Here is a 19,010-nt window from a genome sequence, read left to right as displayed (position 1 = left end):
GGTGTAGGTTATCACATAGACCAAGATAGATCGAGCCGACGACATTCGCAGACGACGAAGACGGCTAGAGGAGGGATCGAAAGAATCGCGACCGGTTTAGAGGGGAAAAGAAGAGAGGGATAATCAAAAGGAAAAAGAGAGAGAGACAGAGAGGAGGGGATGGTGGAATAGGCTGATTGTGAGAGACAGAATTTACCCGCTTGATAACGGCACGGTGGACAGTAGATACGTGTAAAGAGATCGTGGCTGTCTCTCGTACGATCGGCTCCTTGGGGGGCGGAAGGTGGGGATCCTCAGTAGGTATAGAACACGGTCTACACTCTGTTGCGTTTAGGCGCCTCAGTTGCGGAAGAATATCGCTCGTTTTCGGACGCAAATCTATAGTTTGCGAGGGATCACGCTGACTCACCGTGGAGCGATCGAACCTTTTTTAAAAGAGATCGCCGCTGTATATCGATACTCCATTTCGGCGGTCAATTATTCGAACTATAACCCTGGGTCCATCCTGCATCAGCGGTAGGTGGCCGCAGTTGGTGAATTTTTTGCTCGCGACATCATTGATCATACATAATTGAAACATGTAATTCAATTTTATGAAGAAATATAAATTTTATTAGTATAGTATAAAAGTTTAATTTTTTTTATTTCCTACAACGATTTTATATGACTATAACTTATTGCAACACTCGTTACTTAGATGAAAATTACATGGCTTAAGTAAACCAAACAGTTAAGATATATCTTTGTCTTTACATTCTTGTCGTTTTTTTTTTAACGATATCGTTTAAATATTATTCCATTTCAACACTTGTAATCTGATAATACTGTTTGGCATTCGGTGTCAGAGGTTGTTGTACAATTATCTTTAGTTCGACTCAAGGTTTAAATTTTTCCATCGACATCTTTCCATCATCATTGATCATCCCCGTAGCATAAATCAAGCTGTACACGTGACAGTCGCAGTCAACCCCCAGATTTCCTGGCGTAGGTGTTGCCTGGGTGAGACCAAGTCGAAACATGGAGAACACGTGACCGCATGATAAAGTGACGGACACGAGGGACAGTGCGAGAGGAAAAAGAGTAGATTCCGCGAGTGAGCGCGGGGGCGAGTCCAGACCGAACGAAAAAGCGATGCCAAGAGCCGCGAGGACGATCAAGTCACATCGGTACCGTGCGACCCGCGATTGAGGTCACTGAATTCGCTCGAAGCCACTGGTGTTAGGCGCTTGCCAGTTGCGGGCAGTCGCGACGATTAGGTCGAGGCGAAGATGAAGAACAACTCGAGCAACTCGAATCACGAGAAGAACGGGCCGGAGAACCTGAAGCTATTACAGGTGCCGACGACACCGCCCGCGACACCGTCAACACCCACGACGCCAACCAGAGGCCTCGATGATGTCTTCAAGGAGCTGCCGATCACCGACGACACCTCGTGCGGCATATGGTGCCTCAAGGGTCCAACTTTGCAAAAGTTCGCCAACAAGAAGGCATACGTGTTTCTCTACGGTGTGCTTGGCTGCATATTTTCCGCAAGTTATGCCTATTTCAATGGCACTATCACTACCATCGAGAAGAGATTTAAAATACCCTCGAAAACAACGGGTATGTACAATGTTTCATTATACTTAAATACTGTATATATATGCACTATATCACAAAAATTGATTTAATCCACAGATATTGGAAATGAATAATGTTTACATTTATATCTCATTTTTTTTCACAGCTTTAAAAGGATCGAATATTTTATTAACAAATAAAAAAATAGAGCCAGTTTGAAGTGGCATTACTTATATATTCTAAATTTAAATTGTTAATGTAATTAATTTGCTAAATATTTTAGCGAATTAATTACATTTTTAGCGTTATAGTTTTATTAACATTTTTTTAGTGTTATACATAAAATTTTTTTATTAATAATTTAATTTACTTGTACAGAAAATATTTTATAGGAATTAGCGTTTTAACAATTAAAAATGTTGTCTTCTATTTAAGATAGTTTGGGTAATCAAGTTTAACATTTTAAAAACAAAATAGAATTAGCGTTCGCGTGAGGACTGTCATTAAATGAATTGTTACGACACAATTTACGTCACGTACGTACTTTCTTCTCATGCAGGTCTCATCACAGTGGGTAACGACATCTCGCAGCTTTTCGTATCCGTCGCCCTGTCGTATTACGCAGGAAGGGGTCACAGGCCTCGATGGATCGCTTTCGGTATTTACACCGTAAGTTTTATCACATGCATCCTCGGATATCGATTAATGCGGCGTGCACCGCGTATTATTCGCGCGCCGTACTTTCGCGTCGACAAGAAACGAAATCAGCTGTCAGCACACGCCCCGAGGAACGAGCCGGTAGACGTCATAACTCACCGATTGGTCGGTTCTTAATTAAATTAGGAAGCGTTAGAATCGTAGTTACGCTCATTCATGCCTCTTGCCATCGTACTCTCGTCGTCGTGTGCTTAGCTAAGCGCTCCATTCTTCGTAAAGAGGCGCTTGCGGAATGCTCTAGATGTCGAACAGATAGCTGAGCGTGCTGCAATATTTATAATAGGACACGATAAATTATTTAAAAAAAAATAATGATAGAAAGAAAAAAAGTAAAGTTAGAATTAATAAAGATTATCATGCAGGCACTTTAAAGTTCACGACTTAAGCGCAAATCATTCCCGAATATTGATAAAATATTGTCTATTTTATCAGGTTGTACTTTTCTGTTGTCTTACGATGCTGCCACATTTTCTTTATGGACCTGGCGAGGATGCCCTGTCCCTGACTAAGGAATATGGAGCGCAAAGTACGCTAAACACAAGCACGATTCTTGAAAAACATTCACGAAAATTTCTGTGTATGGGCAAAGAAAATCGCGGAATGGATTGCGAAGTTGAAGATGGAAACTTCGCGCCACAGGTGCTCCTCTTCATAGCCCAACTAGTATCCGGAGTGGGTGGTTCCCTTTATTATACCCTCGGTGTGTCGTACATGGACGATAACATACAAAAGTCGAAAACGCCGGCTCTGATCAGTTTCTCGTACTTTCTGCGAATGCTGGGACCCGCCATTGGTTACGGACTGGCTTCATTCTCCTTGAAGTTCTACATCAGTCCGACTTTAACTCCTACTATCACGATGCAAGACCCGAGGTATGTAGGACTAGAATAATTATATCATTGCAATTAAACAGTGATTTACTGTTTTGTTAATAAATTATTTATCAAACGTTCATACAAGATATATACATACATAAATGATTTGAAAAAATTCCTGTTAATTAATTATATTTAATAAATTTACATTAATGACATTTAAGGTGGTTAGGCGCTTGGTGGTTAGGATGGATTATTTTGGCCATTCTCCTCGCCATTTTCGCAAGCATAATCGCTCTCTTTCCAAAAACGCTGCCGAGAGCGGCCGCTCGCAAAGTCCTAGCTCTGGAACGCAACAAATCGGCTGCGAGCATCAAGGAGCAAGAATCGGAGCTACCGGCGTCAATCTCGGACATGCTGAGGACGTTTAAGCGCCTGATAACGAATACGACTCTAATGTGTAATAATCTGGCGACAGTCTTCTATTTCATGGGCTACATGCCTTACTGGATCTTTATGCCGAAGTACATTGAGACCCAGTACAAGCAATCAGCGTCTGTCTCGTCATTGATTACCGGCACGGTCGGTTTGGTATTCAGTGCCTTTGGGATTCTGCTGTCCGGTCTGGTCATCTCCAAGTACAAGCCGAAGGCCCGGTACTTGGCGGCATGGAATGTCATGATTGGCATTATATCAATACTAGGAATGATCTCTTACGCCTTTCTCGGTTGCTCGGCGAATGACAACCAGATTGCTATTCAGCCGAACGGTGTATTGAAAACACAGCTACCCTGCAACGAGCAGTGTCACTGCGACTACGTTGAATATAATCCTGTGTGCTCCGATAACGGACAAACGTTTATATCCGCATGTCATGCTGGCTGTCGCAGTATGAAGGTTTGATATCATTTTGGGCAATTTCTGTGAGAGGCAATCTCGCCTTAGAAAAAATGGCTATGTAAAAAAAAAAGTCCAGTAAAAAAAAAATAAAAATCTTTGTTAAGCAATTTTTCATGTTAGAACATTTTTAAGTTACTGTCACATTTAAAGGCGAGATGTTTTTTGTAATTTCTATTAATTAAATTTATCTCTTCTTTTCACTTTTAGCTTTACAGTAACGGCAGCAAAGTATATACGGACTGTAATTGCGTAAAACCAAAATTGGCTCGTTCCTTGGCGCATCCGTTTTCCAACATCACATCCTTCCCATTCTTTACCGAAGTTCCATTGGAAACGACCGAACCCACCGTGGAAACTTTGGGAACGGCTATTCCGGGTTCGTGTCCAGTCGACTGTATGCAGAAGTTCTACATCTTTTTGACAGTGGTGTGTTTCTTGAAGTTTAGCGGCGCAACCGGAAGAGCATCGAATTTCCTAGTTTCTGTAAGATGCGTCGATGAGAAGGACAAGGCGGTTGCCATGGGCTTCGGATTAATGATAATGAGCCTTTTTGCTTTCATACCATCGCCTATTTTGTTTGGATTTATATTAGGTTAGTGATAAACTTCATTTGTACACGCGCGCGGTTATTAACATCGACAGAGACAGATTGCCTGACGTTGCATTATCAAATGGCAAACAAAATCCTCGATGTCTTTATTTATTTTTTCGGTGGCATGCTTTAGTTTAAGTCATCATTGAAGATATACTCCATATATCTTTATATTTAAACTCGCTTGATTACATGCTCTATTTGGGGAACTAATTAATATTTTATCTTTTAGACAATACTTGCCTCGTATGGGGTAAGACTTGTTCAGGGACGGGAAATTGCTGGCTGTATAATGGTGAGGCATTGAGGTATTTGCTGAATTTCACCGCGGCCAGTGAGTATTTTACAATAATATCCAAAGACTGCAGTTCTGGTTGTTCGAATTTATTATAATCCCTTTGTCATTTTAGGTTTTGTAACGATCGGTACGGTATTTGATGTGGGCGTTTGGTATTTCGTCAAAGACGTGAAGATCTTTGACGAGGAGATTGAACTAGAAGATATAGCTGAGGAGCCTGGTGAGACGCTTTAAAGAATAATTGATGATCGAGTTCAATCACCCTTTCGGGGTAAACGTTTACGCGTGAAGAGAGACTTCGATCGAAGATCTTTAAGAAGGAGCGAACGACGAACGCGAAGCGAGCGAGAACCGACAAATAAAGACTTTACAAGTACCTTAAGCACCTCCTTAGCTATTTAAAGCTCGTAGTAACCTAGATAGAACCGACTGTTGGTAGATCACCCATGGTGGTCGCAAAAGCAGAGCGATCATCGATCTTTTATTAATTTTAATTTACTGCGATTAAAATTATTTTTATTGTTATAACGGATGAATTTATAATTCGCTGTACGTACGGTATAAATACTTGTTTTATTTTGGACTCATGTTTGAACGGAAAATGACGAAATTAATATATATATATATATATATATATATATAAAGTATACATATACTCCGTATACACGGCTTACACTGTCGATAGTGTAAGCAACGATTCATGCTAGCATGAATCATCTATAAAGTTAAATAATTGTACATATATAATGATTATACTTTGAATTAGTAAAAAAAAACACCGTAATTTATCTACTCACGATGAAATACATGTATTCGCTATTAAAGTTAGAAGGAATTTGAATCTATACGTAAAGTGACATAAAAGAAGTCATTATTAAGAGGTAGGCGAATTGCGAAATAATTCACAAAATTAGGATATAATAGACTTTAATCGTGTAATAAATATCAAGGATTATAATGAACGTTGTTACGTTTTATAAAGGATGACTACGAATAGAAATATGCCATAAAATATAGTAAACGTATGTTTTATTAGCCGGCTATCCATTATTAAATTTTTGGAGTATTACGGATAAAAATATCTTTATTAATATAGCAACATCTCTAAATTCTGCATGATAATTAGAACAACTTGATATTACGATTCATAATTTAAGAAAGTATACGTCAAATTTTACTGTTCCTGTCAAAACACGAAGTTAAATCAATGGTTTTATATCTTGAACGTGACAGGTGTCAGAGATAGTATTGTGTAGTGTTACGTATTTTTGAAATCGGGACCTCTTATCGCTCGCAGATATAAATTTATCGTGATAGTGCTTCCATTGTACAAATGAATATACTCGTTCCTCCATAAATATTCGCATCGTACGATTTTCACGTGTCATGCGTTATCTATCACGTTTAGATTAGAGCGGTCTCTAATTCTAAAGATCGGTTTGACGAGGTACTTTGCTGCCTTTAGCGATATTTTGCGGACTGGGAGTCTCAAGTCTCTCCGAACGTGGATCAGAATTCTTATCCTGTATATCTGGTAAGCTACTAAAGCCTGAAGAAGATTGTCCTCGAGAGGATGACCTACTGGGAACCATAGCTACCAGAGGTACACCTATCTTACTCTCTGGTCTACTTCTCATATCCTCTGCCGACTTCGCTGATAACCGGTCTTCGTTTAGAGTTTCCTGACTCGCGTTTTGCTCGTATCGATCGATCAATGACTTCACGTCACTCAAGTGCTCCGTATTGGTACTGCCCAAGTTGCCTTTCCTGTCCGGAAATGGATCCACTATCGGTATGCCAACTTCATTGAAGTTGCCCTGTTTGGATACTTCGCTCTCTTGACCCTTCTTCGCGAACTCGGAACTGTTTGTCTTCGAAGAATCGTTCTGATAACCAGTCGGATTCTTGAATCTAGAATTTCGATCTTTTCGTGGATCTTCGTAATGATCGGGATTTGGAAATTGGCGCTTTAGGGACGATTTTCTGGATGTGGGGTAATCTTTCTCGTCTTGAGTTTGATCATAATCTTTGCTCGGAATACGTTTTCTTGATCTAGGGCCGACGCTGCCGAGATCGCTCTCGACATCAGAATCGAGTTCCAATGGTGTATAAGCGACTCGTGTATTGGACCGTTTCTTACTCTCGTCGCTCGAGCTGTCTAATTCATTATCAGAATCGAGATTACGGATCGATGATTGCGAATTGTGATTTGTCGGAGGATTTGAATCCGGTCGACGATTGTATGGAACCATCATGCCGTTCAACTTAACAGGTGCGCTCTTTTGAGTATTTTCCTCTTTCTTCGCTGAATTTTCCTCCGGTTTTGCTTGAAATATTGTTTTCGGCGCTGTTCTTGACTCTGCAAGCTCTGGTTCAACAACTGCCTCCACTTCTCTCGTTTCATCATCTGCAAATATTACCGCATTTTATAGCACTAATTAACAGAGAAAGGAATTAATTTTAATTTATTTTATAAAAAAAGGAACTTTAGTTTTTTACGGACTAATTAAATTTAGTATTTAAAAAAAAATATTTACTATTGTTATTTGACGTTTCGAGTAATTCGGTTATTATTGCTGGTTCTAACATTTCTTGTAGCTCAATATTTTCTTGATTTTTAGTTTCAACTTCTTCGTATAACTGTAAATTCTTGCAGAAAAACCAAACAATAATTTTGAGTAAAACGCAAAGTGATAAAAATAGTATTGTCAAATAACACAAGTAATCCCCGAGTTTATCGGAATTATGTAAATGACAAATTGTCTTTTGACTGCCCCAATAGTGACACATCTGATTCGAAATGAATTCATAAAGAATTTTTCCAGGAATATAAACAAATAGTGCAATCCACATCATCCAGAAACCTATGCTGATAGCTTTGTCTTGTTTGTAGGCAGATCTTATATTAACTAATATATCTCCTACAAAAGTGGAAGCGATTAAAGTATACGCCAATAAAGATCCAAACTGAAACAAGAACGACAGAAAGATTTTTTATTTGCAATTGATTAGATTCTATTAAATGGCAAAATTTGTATAATATAATTGATATAATTATATTACAAATATAATCACCTCAAAAACCATCCAGCCAACCTGACATTTACTCGAATCACACGGGCCATCTTTCGCTTGGTCATTACCCCACCCTGTCATTTTCTCCACGCATTTGCAACCGCTATAGATCTTTACGTCGTCGACGTAAATGATTGTAGAGCAGCCGGCGTAACAAGGATTATAATACGTAAACTCTCCCGAACTATCGCAAATCGGTCGGAAATCGGCGTCCTTAGAGCAACGACAGTCTTTGTTGCAATAACTCAACAAGGTGTCGCTAAAACAGTCAATAAATCTTACTTTTTTATGCGATTATGCGAAATTTGTGAATGTCACAGAATGAGATACGATATATTGTTGTTTTTTTAACGACACTCAATTAATGTTAATTTTAAAAATCGGCTCGTACTTACGAGCTTTTTTCTAAATTGACGACAGGTGGTTTATCGCAGGTGGCAAAGATTAGTCCAATGATAATCGCAATTGTCAGAAGCACGATAATGAAACTGTAACCAATAATAAATCTCGCTCGTGGCTTTGCCTTGGCTAACACTAAGCCACTAATGATTATAACGAGTCCAATCAGAATAGGTCTTCCGATATCTAGAATGAACGTGAATATTGCATTTGTTTTACGTACAAATTATTTCATGTTATTTAAAATTACATTTTAACTTTCTACAACGTTTTGTGATTTGGAAATAAAATATATTTATATTTTTTAAGTCTCAGTAATTTAGTCATTGTTTTCTATTTATTAGTTATATAATTCTCTTTTCATAAGTAAAAAATACAATTATAGAAGTTTATAAGAATATTCGCATTTAATCTCCCTTATAAGATATTAATTAGAAAGAGAGTTTTGGTTTTTTGTTTTATAACAAAAATAACTATTGAAGATTATTAAAAATTATTAATATTTCAAGAAACTGATATCGCTATAATCTCTTATCTTTTCCTTCTTTTATCTATATACTTGTTAAAAGATATTATATAATCTTACTGGTAACTAGCCTGGAAGGCAGAGGATCGTCAAATCCACGGAGCATTCCTGTCGGTCTAGGTATATGAAATCTGGATTCTAAAAAGATGTTCTCGAGCATCATAAAATTTAAAAGAGCCATGGCACTGAATGCTGTCGCCAGAATATTGCATATTAAAATTCTGTTAGTAAACAATCTGCATAATGACGGCCAAAAATCGGGATTGCCGACCTTTTGATTGGTCGTTCTGTGGGGTGCTCGGTTACGTATCGTAGTCCGGTCAAGAAGTGAAGCTGCGGCTTGTTCAACAACCTAAAACAAAGAAATAATATAATTATGTTAAGCTGAAAAATAATTTTTGTGAGAGAATGGAATATAATAAAGAAAGATAGCTTAGTATTATTAATACTAACAAAATTAATATTATTAGTATTAATTCGAAACGCTTTTGATATAAAATCTTATAAAATCTTACATAATTAATTTAGAGAAATTCATATTATATTTTATATTAAATGTTATATACTTCTGAAGGTAATCTTCTTGGGAACCATGAAAGTAGCAAGCCAGGAATCACTAATAATATGGAGAGAATTGGGAATCCAAGCCACCACGCTCCGATTTGATCCCGATATGAATTCACAACACTGAAATCTTCCGCGTCTATGCTGGAACGCGAGTTGATAAATTTAAAAATAAATATACATTTATTCGGCCCTGTTTCATAATACGTAATTAATTTTTAAAGATATATTGCAAACATAATAGTATATATATAATATCTAATAATTACGTAATATTTAGTAAAGCATGCGTAATACTCACCGCAGGCATCCCCAACCCAAAAGGTACCCGAAAACAATCCCTAAGATTTTGACGGCGATTATTACACCGATGAAACCGGTCACATGTTTTCTTTTTGTATTATCGTCCAAGTAAGAAATTCCTAGCGCATAGTATGTGATATTTGACATTCCGCTTACGATTAACACTAGGATTATTATAACCATAGTAATATAGCAGGGTTCTTCTTCTGAGATGATCCTCGATAGTTCAGGAGTGCATAATTCTGGACTATCATCTATGAAATTTAAAAAATATAACATGAAAAAGAAATGTTTTTTGTTTGATAACAAATCAAACGTTAATGTAAATTAACCAATTATGGCCTTTTTCGTTTAGTAGCGTTGAATATTTTTTGGTCAATTTTTATTCAATATTGTTAGATTAGAAATTCTATTAGAATTTTATCGTATGCTTTGACTACTAACCCGCGTATAATGACATATGAGTAACGTTTTGCGTTTCCTCGATCACACGAACGCGATGTGTTAAATGAGGTATTATCAAAACGAAATACGCGACACTTTGTAAAAGAGTCAATGCTCCTATCCATGAAGCTCTGTGTATTTTGTCACCCCAATATGCTATCACTAATCCTAGTACAATAGGTGTTAATTCTGCCGTAACAAGAATCCAATCTGAAAAAATAAACTTTTTTGAGAAATATTATATGTCAGATTTTCGTATCAAAAATATGTTTTTATTCAAATGGTTCCACATGTCGTATCAAGTAAATTCTAAATATATTTTTATTATCGAAACAATTTTGAAAGAAAAAGTTATTGATGTCAAATTTCTCACATATGTTAAAAATGTGTTCACACTAAAATATAATATAAATATTTTATGATTTATACAGGAAATCTTTCAATTAAATATTTCTTTACATCGTTTATAATACGCACCCATTACATACGGATCGATATGAAATCTTCTAGCTATCGTGGACCCTGTGACATGAAAGTAAGCATATGATGCAGCTTGCACTGCACCGATCCAACAAATCAGTCCCACGAAGAGTTTTCGCGTTGCAAATTTCGCCAGCTTTGGGCATTGCATTTGTCCGCAGCCGCAATCGATTGATTGACTAGGTATTGGATTCGCTGGTCCTGTCAAACCGCCTTCTACTTCCGATCTGTTTCTTATTACTTCAGAAAAACGGACTGTCATTTTTCTGAAAGAGATGCGCCTTTTTATTGAAATCAAATATGTTATTCGCGCATGTGTAGATATAGCTTTTATTTAGTTAAGTATTTTATTTAATTACATTGAGAGAGAAATGTTTGATATTAGTAATTATAATTGCATGGTAAAATAATTATGGTTAGAAGTTCCATTTTTATGATTATTACTGTTATAATGTATAGTAATAATGACCGTATATGTACATTGAAAAACATTTACTAGATCTTGATATGTATTTCTTTGAATAATACTAGATAAACATTTACTTACGGTAAACAAATATTTATTCAATGAGAAAAATTATAATTAAAAATCAAATTAATAGTTTTTGTATCAAATAAATATTAGAATTTAGGGAAAGTTTCCGCACATCTTTGATAATTTTGCTAAAATGAAATGAATGGTATGTTAGTAAAGTATTTGCCATTGTTTTCTACCACCTTTGTCTATCTTTCTGGTAGCACACGAATATCATGAAAGTTCTCCTTCAACGCATATATACAACCATCTATGCACAGGAACTTTTTCTACATATATGTTTACATTTGGATTTAGCAAATACATTACTTAGAAATATTTACTTAAAATTAGTCAAGCAAATATTTATTAAAATTTATAATTTTTTTTAGTGTAGGTTTTTGAAACATGAAAAAATTATACTATATTAAGTTAATTTTAAATATTAAAATACATATCAAAGTACAAATGATAAATCAAATAAGTATTTTTATTCAGTAAATGCAAACCGAGTAGCACAATTTATTGGCGAAACATTAGTTAAACGTTGGCATATATTGGGAATATATTGGGCCAATGTTGCGCCGATGAATTGTGCTACTAGGGAATCGCAATTATAATAAATATAATTATTTTCTTAAATATAATTATTTTCTTAAATTCACTTACTATTTATATGATAATAATAACTCGAAAATTAGTTATTTTGTTAAAAAAAAACTAAAAATTTTTAAGCAATGTGTGTGACTATTAACAACACAAATAATTATATTTGCATGATCAAAACAATTATAAAAATAAAATTATTCATTTTTTTCTTTCAGAGTATCTTGCAATTATATACGTAAGAAAAAAAATGTGTGTGTGTGTGTGTATGTGTTGCTATTTTCAATCAACTTTATATTATAACTTGTACATAAAATTGTATATGAATCATTGTATATAGAATCAGAGTTATAAGAAAATTATGAGAATGATATACGTAGCTGATATTGATCTACGTATCATCGTGAGTCATTGGTTATGTTGAAACTATAGAGATTTTATTAAAATGTATTGACAATTATCAAACATAAATTTTTTAAGTAATTAAATAATAGGAAATATATTCGTAATAATTATTTCAACGATCAATAAAACTGTTATATGAAGTAATTATAATATTGAACAAGCATCTACTTACGTTTATTCAGACTCGTTTCGACTTTGCACTTGATGATGAAGTTCGATATCTTTTTATGTTAATAATTCACCTTCGAGGCAGGTTCATATGGTAATAACATCTTGCGTGTTTTCACCCTTTGATAGACTCATTTTTCGTCTGTTCACCTCTATCGTTACGGGAAAGAAACGTAAACGTTTAACGTGGACGCACAAGCTCGGCACTATTCGACGATGAATACCCGCGTTATCTTCTTACAGATATGCCGTCGAGATATCTTCCGATAAAGTTAGAGTGTAATACGTGCCGCGATGGGGATAACATTACAGTCACGACATATTACAAAGGTGTGTATAGTTTATTAGTGCTCGTCGCTTGAGTGTAAGAGGAGTCATTATAGGTGTATGGTGTCTATTCTTACAATGTCATTGGCATTCGAATTAAACACTTTTGTCAATTACTTTAAAATATACTTTAACATTTAAATATTCTTTAATATTTTTTAATGTACTTTAATATTTAATTGTGCTTGAAAATTAATTTGACAAAAGAATAATCATTTCGATTGAACAATATTAAATATTTGAATATTTGTCAATTTGAATATTTGTCAATTTGTTGAAAAAATGCATTATTGTTATTAACTTAGTTTAATCATTATTTCGTAATACACTTTTATTGGAACTCTACAAAAATTGTATAAGAAATTCTGTATATGTTTTTAGACATGTAAGATATTTTACAATATACAACAATCACGTCACAATGTTTTAAAAGCGTATTTTGCAGATTTTTTGTACCAATTAAAATAGGAAATTGTAATATAAAAATATTGAAGATTTTTCATTTTATAAATAGTCAAAATTGACTACTGTCACATAGAATTAGCGTATATATGTATACATATATAAGAATGATTATTAATCCATTTATTAAAATTCTTAAGGGAATCCTAAAGTGTGTCGTTTGTATTACTGGCTAAATCATATAATTTTTGTATAACAATATATTACTTTTTTTCCACTTTTACTAATTCGAAAATTCTATATGTATGAAGATATCTTTCCAAGTCAAACACCGGTAGTTTATGTGTAAATGAATTTATTCAATAATTTCGTTACCAAACATTTCGATCTTCGCTTCGGATCCTTATCAATGTATACAATTCCACATATCATTGTTCTTCCCGGAACGCTAATTACAAACATGTATATTTTAATAATTAAATGTTTAAAAAAAATATTTAACGTAATGAAATTCGATAATATAACACTCTCATACCTATTACAAATGATAGTATTTATAATTTAATAACTTACATGATAATGTTGAGATTAGAAAATATGAAGTTATCGAATGAAAAGACGGAACACATCTGAATACAAATGATCTTTCCGTCCTTTCACCCTAAAAATAAAGAAAAATTGAAGAAAGAGAAACTCATTAGTCCATAAATAAACATTCATAGTTCTTATTTAACAAATCTGTGTTCGTTTGCATATTCTATATGACAATATGACTAATTGTTTTTAGGATCCCTTTAATTGATTTTATCTTTTGTCTTTTTATGATATTACGTAATGGTAGCAATCAGTTGACATTAATAAATTGATAATTACAACAAATTTCCATGTAATTATATGCAAATTACTTAATTTTCATTTTAATAAAATTCATAATTGGACAAAAGTGATCATTACCTTAGACGATATTAAAAACTTAACATTTACAAAGCGATGCGTAAAACATGCGGCAATAATCCATTATTAAAATTTAATTAAAAATACAACGTATTATATGAAATATTCGTAAATTGTGAATTTTATTTTGTGAATGTAAAATATTTCGTAACAGCAGTGAATGAGTAACGGTATTTGGTTTTTGTATAACGCGCGATTGCACTAAAGATCACAGTGTTGTCAATGTTGTCATTCACCTATCGACTCTCGAAAGTCTCGAACGAACGGGCAGTTGAGGCAGTGTGATCCGAGCCGTTCCGTGTGTCGAAAGTTGATTTTTAACATAAAAAGATAAAATCCAATTTTTACCTGATTATCGCGTAACTATGAATACTTTGGGGATAATAAATTATATATCGCTTTAAATCGTTTCGTCTAGATATTTATTAGTATGACTTTGTAAACGGGAGTGCCGTACAATGTCGCATGAAAAAAGTTTCGATAATTAGTGATAGCAGATAGCTTTGACAATTAATTGATAATTAGTGCATCTGTGATCGTAATTATCTGTTAACGTCATGCGAGTGCAACCTAAAGAAGAAACAGAAGGAAGAATAACAATCTAATAACGAGACGATTTGAGGAGATTAGGTTAGGTTAGGTTAGTTATAGCAGACCCATGAGAGGCATCGGATCGGACATCGGACGTCGGCGGAGAAATCTTGGAGAAAGTAATTTATTATCTGTATATCACTTATATATTAGTTACATTAGTTGGTTACTGATTGATTATTTAATTTGTTCATTTCAATGGTTTAAGTATAAATTAGAGAAAGAGTCTATTCAAAAATCATATTTTTATTTTATCATATAATACTATTTATATACCAAGATAAGAAAAAAGATTTAACATTCAATATTTATTTCCTGAAATTTTGATTGTTTTTTTGAATAGTACTTTAATTTGGATATATTTGTACGTTTCAGAATCATTGCAATCAATATATATAGATTAACTTCTGCTGTGCTTCAATATTGGTAAGTGAACGAGCTTTCTTTTTATTAAAGGAACAGATCTGTGAAAAATATGTTAAATATACAGTAAATTTACAGCTATACTTATGCGTTAATTTATAATAAATTATTGCATATATCATCAAGATTACATCACAGATCTGTTGCTTAAAAAGAATAAATTACAATTTTTTAATTTGACAAATATTGGAGTGTATTATATGTTATGCATTATAAATTTAATTTTGGAGTTACTATTGTTTATCGATTATTTTTTCTCAATATTATTAAAATTCTTTATAAAATGTTTATTTCATCAGCTTGTAACATTTTTATGAAACTTGTATGATCATATAAATCTATTCACGACTATTTTATACACAAATTTATTCACATCTACATGAATTATACATTAGGCGATTAGACATAAAACTTTTTCTCCTTTTTAAATATATTTTTAAGTATATTTTTAAATTCTATAAGTTAATTCGAAAGCGTAAGTCATGTAGAGAAGAAATGCAAAGTGAATTAATATTTTAATAGATATTATTTTGCATTTTCTATTTAATTAATATTTTATGACCCTTTTGCTAAAATATTTCTAATAAAATTTTTAATTATTTAATTTTATTTTTCCACATATTTTAATGACTACACGTCTATATATTTTAAAATCAGACGCATGAATAAATATCTGCACTATAAAACACAAAATATTGTGAAATGCGGAAAAGCTTAGTAAATTCTTCTCATTGATTGGGTCACATTTTTGCTGAACTGACGTATGGTTTTTAAATGATTTCGAGAAGGATGAATTCCGTGTTCGCTTACATGTGAGCGCGGATCGAATCGCGAGAGGTCCAATTACGAAGATGCTGGCGAAGCATAGCCAGCTCTCTAACGCCAGGAAAGGAGTTAGCAGCCTTAAGCACACTTAAGTCGGCGCCATAAGAAAATGACGAATGCCAATTAGCATATGAAAAGCTCCCTACCCGTCGAGGTGGCGTCTTCGTTGGGCCAGCTACGAACCAGTTCCCTGATACTCTTGGTAGGGCGATCACGTTTTTGAATATTAAGGGCAGGATTACACCGAGGGCTTAACGCGCGAAATTTAGTCCGGCGAGGCTGAGGAACGAGAAAAAATCACCCTTAAGACCTTCCGCAACGGACACCCAGTGAAGCGAAGCCGGTCCTAGAGATGAGACGATTCGCGACTCCTATAGAGGTACGCGTGGATTTTTTTGGTTTCCCGTCCAAAAAAGCGCGTGTTATCCCTCTAAATGTCGACAATCCTCGGGATTTCTACTTATGGCGATCATTAAAATGTTCACATCAATGACAACAACTAGATATTCTGAGAAACGATTGCTGCGGATTAATGACATTAAATGAACAGAAGAAAAGTAAGATGAAGATTGAGAAACATTACTCATTCTACATTTGAATAATATTAAGATTCAAATAAAATAATAAAATTTAATTTTTACACATTATATATTTATTTATAATTTACAAATATTTAATGCGTTTTAAATAAATATAAACTTGAATTAAACTTATTAAATTTTTAATTCAGTAGATATTTCTAATTAAATATTTTGACTAAATATTTTGAGAAAATTTAAACACACATTGATATCTCGTATTTAATTACATTACTAAAAGGTATAGCTATCGTAGACATAGATTGAACATTCACATGATGATAGATAATAATCTATTTTGTTGAAACACATAATTTAACAGAAGATATTGATAAGAACAGCTTGCGACATTTACTCAAAGATTTTTATGAGCAAAGTGATAAATAGGAACATGTCTTCCTACACGATTGCTTTATAAATATTTTTGAAGTTATAAATGCATATAGATATATAAATATTCTATAAATGTCTATACAAAAAATATATATATACATTTATATATTATATATATATATATATCGCAAGAGGATGCAGGCTTTCCATTAGTGAAGTAAGTGACCAGCGCTCTCATTTTCTTTGATGTCAGTTAATTTACTAATAACATCGCTTCGCGACCACCGTGCGTTCGCCCTCTAAATATTTGTACCGCCAACATATCGACTTAGCCTCATGTAATTAAGTTCCATTATTATTTGAGGGCGACCGAGCTGGGAAAAAGTCCTTTCGCAGAACATTTTGTATCAGTCGGTCGAAATTTCATTTTACTCAGTTTCGCTACGAGGATATTCGATTTTTACTCATCGACTAACAAAACTGCGAAAGCATAGAATAAAATTCTTTTGTTTGAAATCCAATTGTTTTACTTAACTTTTAGATAACAACTAACAAATTTGTCGAGAAATCCTTCCATTTTTTATGCATAATCCTAGATGATTAGCAAGCGACAAAACGTATCCTTGCATGGAGGGAGATGAAAATCTCGATCGACCTTCCTTGAAGCGGAAGAGCGTGGAAGGGTGACGGGGATTGTGGGAGGGGGAGGAAGGTTCGGCGATCTTAGCAGAGGATTACGTAGAATTAAGTCCAGAACAGGGGCGTGCCCCCGTAACACTTAATTTTTCCCTCGATTTTTTAATCTCCCGGTAAATATCGTCCGCCCGCCCGCCCGCCTCTTCGGCCTGGTTGTCGTAGCCACCCCTACTCGCCTTTCGCGTTCTCTTACCACCGTCAAAGGAGAACCCATTTAAAAACCTCATCAATGCTTAAGCCCCCGCGCTACCATAGGAACTAATCCCTCCTATTTTAACGCAGGACGAAGAAGAAGAAAGAGAGAACGAACGAGACGGAGGGAGAAGGAGAGCGAAGTGCGCGCTTTTAAAAGTAAGACTCCGCCTTTATTAGTAGATACAACAGTTTTATTTCTCCACCGAAAAAGGCGAAGGTAGGAAGGATTTCGCCTCGTATTTTTCTCCTTGTCTTTCGATGCCTCTATCTATCTCCGTTTTCTCTCTCTCTCTCTCTCTCTCTCTCTCTCTCTCTCTCTCTCTCTCTCTCTCTCTCTCTGTCTCTCTGTCTGCCCTCGGTCTGACTCGGTTCTGGTTTATTCTACTAACGTTGAACGTAACACGCGAAAGTTCCATTCCTAGAGACATGGTCTAATTGGCTACTTCTCTTTAATTTCAAAATAATATTCGGTTTTTTAAAAAAGTGTTGATTAATTGAGCGCAAATTATTTTTATTAGATTTAAGAAGCGCGATGACAAAGAAATTGATATTTATACATCACTTGAATATTGATTCATCGTCTTCTTTCTCTATATTTTTTTTTATTTTATTACTTTTTTAAATTCGCTAAATATTGTTCATTTTTGTTAAATAATAACTAAATAAGAATAATGTATAATTTTAACTTTAGATTATATATATATATATATATATATATATATATATAAGAGGTAATCAAAAATACGATGTTGATATTTATTGCAACAATTGCATATGAGGTATACTTTCACCTATGTCGTTTCAAAATTCACCAAAATTATATCGATGTTAACTTCAAACGATCGAATGGATCAACTTGGAAACGCAAATATTTCTATATAACGTTACTTTGAAGGGTAAAGTCATCATTTTCCCGAGCAAATCATAGGCGGTTGGTGTTGATCGTGTGTGCAAAGCACAGCCCAACGACGCGACTGTAATACGCTTTAAACTGTTAATAGAGTGCGTGGAGGGTGTTTGCTCGCGGTTGGATCTCGAGTGTTGGGCTAACATTCATGATGAAATTAATCTGGACCGGACGAACGAACCGGGGTGACATCGATTAAAAAGCCCGGTGGCTTTCACATGAACAGTCCATTGCGTAGGGTTTGTCTCCTCTTCATTGACTTCGAGTCCTTCGCTCAGTCCGTTCGATTATAGTAATTGTTATACGTTTCTCGGAGACTTGTGGTTGTCATCAACAGAATAGTGCATTTATCTGGAAGAAATAAAAATAAAAGATTTTTTTTGCTGCAGTTGGATTAAATGGAACTATAAAGA

At 34.5% G+C, this 19,010-nt stretch overlaps 2 protein-coding genes across 4 annotated transcripts; one reads left to right on the top strand and one right to left on the bottom strand.

Annotated features, from left to right (window-relative positions):
- Positions 1 to 212: 212 nt before the first annotated feature.
- On the top strand, positions 213 to 5,136 carry Oatp58Dc (Organic anion transporting polypeptide 58Dc). 3 transcript variants are annotated; one of them, XM_018507983.1, is made up of 8 exons: positions 213 to 516; positions 989 to 1,602; positions 2,120 to 2,229; positions 2,710 to 3,149; positions 3,317 to 3,989; positions 4,200 to 4,584; positions 4,817 to 4,918; positions 4,995 to 5,136. In XM_018507983.1, the coding sequence occupies exons 2-8, from the start codon at positions 1,269 to 1,271 to the stop codon at positions 5,114 to 5,116; spliced, it is 2,166 nt and encodes a 721-aa protein (XP_018363485.1). In that variant the 5' UTR covers positions 213 to 516; positions 989 to 1,268; the 3' UTR covers positions 5,117 to 5,136. The 3 variants fall into 3 exon arrangements, with proteins under 3 accessions (XP_018363485.1, XP_018363484.1, XP_018363482.1); XM_018507982.1 differs by having other exon boundaries at positions 932 to 1,602; XM_018507980.1 differs by having other exon boundaries at positions 870 to 1,602.
- Positions 5,137 to 5,225: 89 nt separating this feature from the next.
- On the bottom strand, positions 5,226 to 12,580 carry LOC108761435 (solute carrier organic anion transporter family member 1A5). The gene is made up of 10 exons (XM_018507979.1): positions 12,371 to 12,580; positions 10,671 to 10,939; positions 10,194 to 10,403; positions 9,748 to 10,003; positions 9,449 to 9,590; positions 8,943 to 9,234; positions 8,353 to 8,542; positions 7,958 to 8,216; positions 7,420 to 7,849; positions 5,226 to 7,289 (listed from the first exon to the last, which is right to left on the bottom strand). Exons 2-10 carry the CDS (start codon positions 10,933 to 10,935, stop codon positions 6,310 to 6,312), a joined length of 3,024 nt encoding a protein of 1,007 aa, XP_018363481.1. The 5' UTR covers positions 10,936 to 10,939; positions 12,371 to 12,580; the 3' UTR covers positions 5,226 to 6,309.
- Positions 12,581 to 19,010: the final 6,430 nt, after the last annotated feature.

The sequence above is a fragment of the Trachymyrmex cornetzi genome, unplaced genomic scaffold (assembly GCF_001594075.2).
Source record: "Trachymyrmex cornetzi isolate Tcor2-1 unplaced genomic scaffold, Tcor1.1 scaffold248, whole genome shotgun sequence".
In the NCBI taxonomy this organism is placed as follows: domain Eukaryota; kingdom Metazoa; phylum Arthropoda; class Insecta; order Hymenoptera; family Formicidae; genus Trachymyrmex; species Trachymyrmex cornetzi.
Note: the sequence above shows the minus strand (reverse complement) of the source record. Positions and strands in the feature narration are given on the sequence as shown.